A 9,458-nucleotide genomic window follows, 5' to 3' on the forward strand; every position below is an offset into this window, starting at 1 on the left:
AGTAATTTGATCAATGTCACTCAGCTAATGACAAAGATTTCATTCAAATTCAGATCTTGATACTAAATTCTGTGTTCTTTCTACGATTGTAATCATGGTGCTGGTGGTAATGGAGGTACCCCAATCCAAGTAAGATGAGGAAGGAGGAGAGATGATATAACCCTCACTCTTCTCCCCCCCCCAACCCCCCAGCAAAAAAAAAAAAGAAGAAAAAGAAAAAGAAACCACCTGGATTGGGTTGAAATGGTGAGCTATGTTTATTTCTGAAATACAAATCGTTTCAAAGGCATTGGCAAGAGCAAGGAACCCAGGCAAGGCAAAATAGAAGAAATGTCTGGGACCTATAAGGCATCTTTCTTCACTCTCTCCCCAACCCCAGTCTTCCCTTGGGTATACTGGAGATTCTCAGGAGTACACGAAAGGGGCGGGCTGTGAGGATCCAAGATGACCTCTCACTTGGGCAGAACATCCGATGATTCGGACACCAGTTTCCCATCTCGGGTCTCAATCTTCTTTACTACCACAGCCTTACTGACTCGGTTGTAAGAGGAGCCAGAGCCAGAAATGGACTGGTAGGAGCTCAGCCCATAGCCAAGGCCAGGGCTGGTAAGGCTTCCATAGCCAGAGCTGGCGAGGCTTCCATAGCCAGAGCTGAGCCCTGTTGAAAAGGAAGATGCTCACATTATTGCAGTGCCGACTCACTCTCACTCTCCTTTCTCAGCTCTACACCTCATACCCATTTCTCCTTTCCCACCCCCCAAAGCCTTCCCCATTCCTATCCCTCCCCCACTTATGTCTGTCTACAGTTATATTTTTTTGATCCTAGATCTCCCCATATTACTATGTATTAAGTACTGTTCCATTTTCATTATACTGGTAACTAACCAGGGGCAGACCTCCTGTCGTCCGAGAATTCTTTAGATCCCCATGGCTTAGCACAGTGCATAGCACACAGTAAGCACTTAATAAATGCTTGTTGACTTGACGTTCAACTTGATAATGGCTCGAATGGAATAAGGTAGGTATAAAGGAGGCCCTGAGCTGGGAAGGAAGCATTGTGGGTATCAGGGCTCATAGTAAACAACCTCTTGAACCTAGAGCTGAATGTCAAACCCCCCGAATTCTAGAGGTTTTGAGAGTCTCCCCTGCACCTAACACACCTCAACCTACAGAAGCATTCCTGGACATCTCTGCTTCCCACAAACCTTTACCTGAGAAGTCTCTACTGGTGGTCTTGGTGTGAATACTCATGTTCTGCATCCCCGACTCGAGTCTGTCCGAAGAATAAATAGGGTTAGCATTGAGGGGGCCCCTGGCCACTTCCCTACCAACCTTCTTCCATGAGAACTCCTCCCTCCCTTATGTCTAGAGGGCCACCATCACTAAGGCGGAGTGGATGAAGAAACATGCCCCGAGGCTGGTCCCCATGCCCACCTGCTCTCTTCGCCCTCCAGAAGTTTCCTGTAAGTAGCGATCTCAATGTCCAGGGCCAGTTTGACATTCATCAGCTCCTGGTACTCGCGCAGCTGGCGAGCCATGTCTTGCTTGGCCCTCTGCAGGGCGGCTTCCAGCTCAGACAGCTTGGCCTGGGCATCTTTGATAGCCAGTTCCCCACGCTGCTCTGCATCAGTGATGGAGGCTTCAAGGGCAGCCCTCTGTGGAAAACCAAACTGGTGAGCCAAGGGGGACAGGAACTCTACCAAACACTTCCTCCCACCCTCAACTTCTCTTCCAATCACCTGCCTCAGTCTAATAGGACCAGGTGAGTCTAAGAGGGCCATGTGCAGCCCTGGTGAGCCGCTAAAATTTATGCAAAGGAAGTCTCCACTGGACCATTGCTTTCCTTTTCAAAAAAGACAATTATTGTAAAAAGCTTAGCCCAAGTATCTGGGCCCTTTCCCCTTCCCCCAAACAAGAGGTTAAACTGAGAGTTCCAGAGGATGGTGGGATTTTAAAGGTTTGATCCTTTTCCTTATCACATCAACCCAGGCTAATTTAATGGCCCCACTGTCTCATCATAATCATGTTCCAGCACTTCCTGGATCAGACCCATTACCCAACCCCACTTCCAATCTCCCCTTGAGCTCAAAGATTCTCACCAAATGGGAGGCCTACATTACTCCGCTTCTATGACCCTATTCTATTGTCTTCCCCTCCTCCCAACCCCAATCCTTTGGTGCCCTAGCACCACTGTCCAGATGTTGGAGCAGCCTCTCCAATCAGGCTAGAAGTTCTTCCTCTGGTTCTTCACTGCCCACCCAGCCCCCCACTCACATCCGTGTGGCCCTGACACCCCTTCCCCATCTCTAAAGGTGAGGAATGGTAGCTGAGAGGGGAAGGTGGAAGAGAGCCCTCCACTGGTCATTCACCTGGCCTTTGAGTGCCTCAATCTCAGCCTGAAGCCTGTTGATATTCCTGTTCATCTCTGAGATCTCCGTCTTGGTGTGGCGGAGGTCATCTCCATGTTTCCCAGCCAGGGTTTGCAGTTCCTCATACTAGGAGGAGAAAGAGAAATGAGTAAGAGTGCCCTTTCCAGACTCCCAAATCACAGAGATCCTCTTGACCTCCCAGGCTCACCCTTAGATCTAACTCAAATCACAAGAGAACATTCCCAGCCCAAGTCACTGCTAGAGGCTTCCCTCTGAGAATACCTTCCATTTGCAAATGAGATAATATTCGTGAAGTGCTTAGCACAGGGTTTGGCACATAGTAAAGCACTTAACCGACTGACCCTTATTACAGGAGTGAACCCTGCAATAATAAACCAGTCACATTTCTGCAATTTTTTAAAGTTTACAAATGCCTTCTCCCCACAACAGTCCTATGTGGTAGATAGTGCAAGCATTATTTTCTTTAATTTATAGTTGACGAAACTGAGACCCACAAAGAGGAAGTGACTGACCCTGGGGGTCATACAAGCTTATAAGTATCAGAGGTGGATTCGAACCCAGCACTCTTTTCATTACATGGGAAAAAGCAGCTCCTTTAAGGGCTGGCCTTGCTACTGGGGGTAAGACAGAAAGTTTCCCTTCCCTCAAGGTCTTATCTCTTCACTCACCTTGATCTGGTACATGCTCTCAGCCTCAGCCCGGCTGCGATTGGCAATATCCTCATACTGGGCTCGGACCTCAGCAATAATGCCATCCAGGTCCAGGGAGCGGCTATTGTCCATAGACAGGACCACAGAAGTGTCCGAAATCTGGGACTGCAATTCTCGTATCTCCTAGTGTGAAGAGGAGGAGGAGAGTAAGATGCTGTCAACAGTCTCCTCCCAGTTCCACCCCAGAATTATTAGAGTCCTGTTGTATAGGAGAATGCCCACATGAGACATTCCCAGGAGACCCTGGGAAAAGGAGAGGGGCTAGTCAAGAGAGATACAAGTATTAGAGGGACAGTATTCCTGGGGCAGGAAAAGTCCCTCCAGAGGGAAAGAGCTGGTTGAAAGGTTTAGAATCTAAGGGGGAGACCCAAAGAAGCCAGACTGAAGATGAAATACCCAAGGGAAAAGTCAACCCTTTGTCTCACTAATCAGTACTTCTCATCTATAGTTATATGTCAGAGTTGTCGGGGTGGAGAGTGGGATGGGTTGGGAAGAATACTGCCTGACTCCTAAAGAGATGATTCTCACCCAACAAAGAAAAAACATGGAGACACACATGACTGTTCCACCAGCACCCAATGACTTACCTCTTCATATAGCTGCCTGAGGAAGTTAATCTCATCAGTCAGGCCTTCCAGACGGGACTCCAGCTCCACCTTGTTCATATAGGCTTCATCCACATCCTGGAAGGGAGGAGAACCTGAGCCACTAACCCCAACCCCCATGTAACCAGAGACTTCCTCATCCCCCCATTAGCCACCACCTCCCATCGGGAACAATAAACCATTCCCACCCCTCCCTCTGCCCCATCCCTCTTTCCATCTAGTGATGAATGCCTTTCCACCTCTAAAGTACTACTCCCATCATGCTCTTTGCAGGGAGCCTCTGCCTAGCCCTCCTCCTAACCCAGGCCTGCAGCCCCCCAAAAGGCATCCTCTCCAGAGTTCTGTCTAGCTACCACTAATTCCTTGTCACCAGAAGCATTTGGATAAGAGCTTAATTCAAAAACCAGATCCTAATTTCAATTAATTGGCCTCTAAAGGCCCCTGTCCAATCCTGGTTCCATTTCTGGTCTGGACTGTTTGTCAATATATTTGTCTCTCATTTTTTGTGCCTTGCACATAGTAAACCCTCAAATAGTTGTTGAATGAATAAAGGCACATGGATGGATGGATAGATGGATGGATGGATGGATGGATGGATGGATGGATGGATGGATGGATGGATGGATGGATGGGTGGGTGAATGGATAGATGGAGGGATGGATGGAGGGATGGATGGATGGATGGATGGATGGGTGGATGGATGGAGGGATGGATGGATGGGTGAATGGATGGATGGAGGGATGATGAAGGGAAGGAAGGCGGGAAAGATGCCTTATCTCCCTTTCCATACTAGTAGATGCTGGAGGACAGGACCTAGCCTCATCTTCCCTTGAGATCCCCAGGACAAAAATCTGTAATGAAGGGAACTCTTGGGACTGGGATATAGACAGACTATGTGTATCTTTCCTTCCTGCCCTCTACCCTAGCCTTCCTTCCTCCCTCTGTATGAAGCCCTGTGTGAGAAGCACGAGGTGGGAATAGGGAGACACCCCTCTAAAGGTCTGTCACACATATGCATGTGTGCACACACTCACACTGCATGTTCCCCAGCACCTCTCTCACCTTCTTAATGAGAACAAACTCATTCTCCATTTCTGTCCGCTTATTGATCTCATCCTCATACCTGTTGAGAGAAGGGGTACAGAGTCACAGAACTGACAGACCAGGGTGGGAAACTGAACTGGGCTCCAGGGGAGAAACAATAAGTTGCATTCATGGTGGGGTAGAAGGATTGAAAGAGTCACCTGTCCCTCTGTCCCATACTCCCTTCACCTCTCCCAATCACCTCCACATCCAATCACCAGTCAGCCTTGGGACCAGAGGTAGGGAGTATTATTCCAAGATAAAAAGGGGGGACAAAGACAGTTGAGATGGGTCAGGCTGCATGCAAGAAAGAATATTTAAGGAAGACTTTAGGGGAACTGCAGAAGGAATACTGAGTACCAGGGAAGCTCAGAATAGAAGAGTTCCAGAGACAAGGAACCCAAATGACCTTTTATGGGAGAATTTTGCCCCCAAAACAGATGGGAAAAATTCTTCTGCCCGATTCCAAATTCCTAAGCAGTGTATGTGTTTGGGGGACATAGAACATAGGGAGCTTCAGATAATGAGAACACCCTCACTCCCATCTCTGAGTCTGGGAGGGTCTCTTAGTTCTCACTTGTTTTTGAAGTCTTCCACAAGGCCCTGCATGTTGCCCAATTCCACCTCCAGCTTCAGTTTCTCCTGTCCCAGGGAGTCCAACTGCCTTCGAAGGTTGGCAATATAACTCTCAAACATGCTGTCCATGTTGCTCCGGGATGTCTTCTGCTGCTGGAGGAGGTTCCATTTGGTCTCCAGCATCTTATTCTGCTGTTCTAGGAAGCGCACCTGGATTGGGAATGAAAAGAGGCGGTCAGACCACATGCACCTGGAACAAGCCATTCAGCAAAGGAGGGGAGGGGGACGAAAGGCAATAGCCCCAGTAGGGAAAATCCCCATCTCCTACTGTCAGACTCAGTTGATGTATTTCTTAGGTTTGCTGGACTGTTTTTCTTTCTTTCTTTCTTTCTTTCTTCCTTTCTTTCTTTCTTTCTTTCTTTCTTTCTTTCTTTCTTTCCTTCCTTCCTTCCTTTCTCCCTCTCTCCCTCTTTCCTTCCTTCCTTTCTTTCCTTCCTTCCTTCCTTATTTTCTCTTAAAAGGGATAGGAGGGAAGGGTCTGTTAGAAATGAAAGTAATATAAAATTTTTAATTACCCATTATTTTTGAATGAAGGCTAGGGGGAGGGAGGAAGGAGGAAAATACACAACTCCGAAACAGCTAATGAGGGACCTGATGAGTCATTTATTATATTATCCTGGGCCTAGTTTTCTGTCTATTCTAAAGCTAGAAAGTTGAAGGAGAAAAGGAAAATGTCGGCATCCAAGGGTTGTCAAGCTGTTGTGCACTCCAATAGTGAACTTTCAGTTATTCTGGGGCAAGCAAATAGAGGTGGAATCAGGATATCTTGACTCTAGTCCTAACTCAGTCACTAACAGAGCAAGTAGAGCCTTGTGTATAGTCTAAGGTCCCTTCCAATATTATCCCTCTCATTTTAATGTCTATCCTATCCTCTATTTTCTTATGCAAGAATGAGACCCTGCATGGTGTAGTAATAAAAAGAATGCTAGATTTGGACTAAGAAGCTCTGGGTTCAAAATCTGACTCTACTGTGTGAATGATCTTGGGCAAGTCACTCAACTTTCTGTAAAATAAAGAGCTTTGTTGATTCTAAGGTTCCTTCTGGCTCTAAATCTAGAATTGTGTGGGAAGAGGTAAAGAAAATTACCTCTAACATAACCTTTTTATCTGATTCTTTGCTTTTCCATTCCCTTTCAAAGCTCTATTAGGGAAGTCCCCCAAGCCCTCAGACCACACTTCTTTGCATATTATTGTATATTATAGCTAAGTGTAGGCTTATTGCCCAACTAGATGGTAAACTAGTTTCTCCTTCTATCTAAACTTTACACCTGGCCCACTTAATATAAGGGGCTGGCTAATAAATGTGTCTTCAATTTCGAAAAATCCAGGAGTCCCTATTTCCAGTTGGTGATTATCCAATGCAAGAGCAAGACTTCTCTTTTCTGTTCCATAGAGTTTCTTTAGACCAAAAGGCAGAATGCCATAAAGGTTCTAGGCAAATCAAGACAGATTATAAAGTGCTTCTTACTAGACAACAGGTGGGCAGGAGAAAAGCAGTAAAAGGTGAGGCACAGTGGGGCAGGGAGCTGGTGAAAAGAGGTTATGAATTACTCTTTGGACTCTTTATCTCCCAGTTTTCCCTAAACTCTGTAGTTTTAGGGGAAGATTGGGACAGAAAAGTCTCTGGGAAGGTCTGATGAACCAGATATGTGGACCTAGGTGCCACATGCTTTCTAGAAATTCCTGTTTTCTCCCCAACTCCAGCCAGCTGAGGCTGTCTCTAGTGCCTTAACCATAATTATGAATCCATAACTCCATAAACTCATATGGGACAGGACAGGCCCTACGAAAACAGGACTACATTTCCTGAAGGCCTTAGAATCCAGTGTATCCTTACACACACACACAGAGCCCTCCTTTTCCCACAATGCCACCCAGGGCAGAGTCAGCAGCAGAGAAGAGAGATACCAATTCACAAACCCTCAGGGCCACAGGGGCCCCTGAGACAGACAAAGCCTGGCCTGGAATTAGGGTCGTGGAATAGTGTGGGGCCCAAACCTAGTGGAGGGAGGGGAAGGGGAATTGGAGGTATGCAGAGAAAGAGATCAAAAGGAGGAAGAGATATTGGCTTAAATTTTATCACAAAGCCATAAACTTTGGAAATTAATGGGCACTAAAATTAAATATGTATGGCCCACCCCTAGACTTTGAATCCCGGATGTGGGATGGGGGTTACCCACACCCTATTTGGGCTCAGGGCCAAATGGGCAATCAGGGTGTGGCTCATTCTTCATGGACCCTATGAAGAGAGACATGAGCCCCAGAGAGGACCACAGTGATATAGACTAGGATAGAGTCGTAGTCCAATATTTGGGCCTTGAACAAGCTGGGGAAACCAAAGTAAGAGTCTCGGTTTCTTTACCTATAAAATGAAGTGAATGGAATACCTTGATCTCTAAAACTCCTTTCCAGCTCGAAACATACGACCTTATTCATCATCTCAGACTGAAAAGGGAAGGGACCCCGCCTATAACAGGTTATTTAAGACAAGGAGACATACATACACCTTTTAAGAGTACCTTCTCTCTAGGTTCTCAATAAAGGATAATTTAATGGAACTGTTTTCTGCAACATATTAAAAACCCCACCACACGCGCGCACACACACACACAAGAAAGAAAAAGAAAAAACCTTTGGATAGGAAACTTCAGGATAAGAAAGCTAGCCCTGAGCTGGGGGTGGGGGGAGGTCAAAAATTGTAGAGGTTTTTCAACCCCTTCCTCAGCTTCCATCTGGCCCCGAATCTTTAAGACAGATAATCCTGACCTAGAGCCTCAGGACTGAGTTATCCCTAGAGTTTAGGGGCTCAAGGAGGAAGAAAGGGGCACCACGAGGAAGGACCCAAAGCTATGCAAATCCCTCTCCCTGTGGCCATCTGCGTTGGACTTCCCCTTCCCCTCCGCCTCCATATACACCTTTCCCTTCCCCCAACCTAAGAACACTGGATCGGTGACTCATCTGGAGGTGAGGGCGGTGCCAGGGAAGGGGGGAGGGGGCATAGTGTTCTGCCAGGACAATCAGCTAGTGCCCACCACTAGTGGAAAGGAAGTTCGGGAAACTGAGCACCCACCAGAGTGAGAAGAGGCTAAAAGAGTAGGCACCACTTGAGGAGGGGTAGAACTTGGGGTACGGACATCCATCCCATCTGGTATGTGAAAGCCAGCCCCCAAGTAGTAGTTAGCTAGCTCCAAGTGGGCGTCCTGGGGGCTTCCAAATAATGCTTCAGGGACGTCTAATTTATACACACCCATAACTAGAAGGGTCCCAAAACTCACCTTATCAATGAAGGAGGCAAACTTGTTGTTGAGAGTCTTGATCTGCTCCTTCTCTTGGGTCCTCACGGCCTGGATGTTGGGGTCCAGCTCCAGTTTCAGGGGACTCAGGAGACTCTGATTGACTGAGACGGCCGTAATCCCCCCGGCCCCACTGGCGCTCCCGAAGCCCATACCCATGCCTGCCCCGAACCCGAGCCCCGATCGGAAGCTACTGCCACTCCCCACCCGGGAGAAGGCAGAGGAACTGACTCGGGAGCTGGGGCCGCTGGAGTAGGAGCGACTGCTAAAACTCCGGGGGCCAGAAGAGACCTTAATGGTCCTGTGGGTGGTTGACCTGATGGACATGGTGAGGACCAGAAGGACAAACCCAGAGACCCAAGAGAGGTGAGCTGCTCAGAGAGAAGGTGAAGAGGAAACTCGCAAAGCTGGGAAATTTATGTGGCCAGCACCCTGCCCCAGGGAGGGGAAGGGGAGGGGAGAGAGGAGAATGGAGAAGGAGGACTCTGCACCTGAGTGGCTGGGGCCCCGGAGGGGCTGAGCTTAACCTGACACCTACCTCCTTGGGTAGAACTCAGGTGGGGGCAGCAGAGAGCCAGGCTGTGGGGCCAGGGAGGAGAGGGGAGGGGGCCCAATGGTACCCCCCCACCCCCGACATCGCGGGGATCCAGAAAAATAAGACCCAGAAACATTTAGAGTGGAAAGTGACCCTAGAGGCCAAGTCAAGCCGCCCCCACCCCCAATCAGGAAACTGAGACCTAG

General features: G+C 48.0%; 1 protein-coding gene across 1 annotated transcript; it reads right to left on the reverse strand.

Moving 5' to 3' along the window:
* Positions 1-233: 233 nt before the first annotated feature.
* KRT8 (keratin 8) lies at positions 234-9,131 on the reverse strand. Its single transcript, XM_043968507.1, has 9 exons — positions 8,700-9,131; positions 5,366-5,574; positions 4,768-4,828; positions 3,688-3,783; positions 3,059-3,223; positions 2,370-2,495; positions 1,435-1,655; positions 1,212-1,273; positions 234-658 (listed from the first exon to the last, which is right to left on the reverse strand). Exons 1-9 carry the CDS (start codon positions 9,042-9,044, stop codon positions 453-455), a joined length of 1,491 nt encoding a protein of 496 aa, XP_043824442.1. The 5' UTR covers positions 9,045-9,131; the 3' UTR covers positions 234-452.
* Between the last annotated feature and the right edge of the window lie 327 nt (positions 9,132-9,458).

This window comes from Dromiciops gliroides, chromosome 5 (genome assembly GCF_019393635.1).
Source record: "Dromiciops gliroides isolate mDroGli1 chromosome 5, mDroGli1.pri, whole genome shotgun sequence".
Classification (NCBI taxonomy): domain Eukaryota; kingdom Metazoa; phylum Chordata; class Mammalia; order Microbiotheria; family Microbiotheriidae; genus Dromiciops; species Dromiciops gliroides.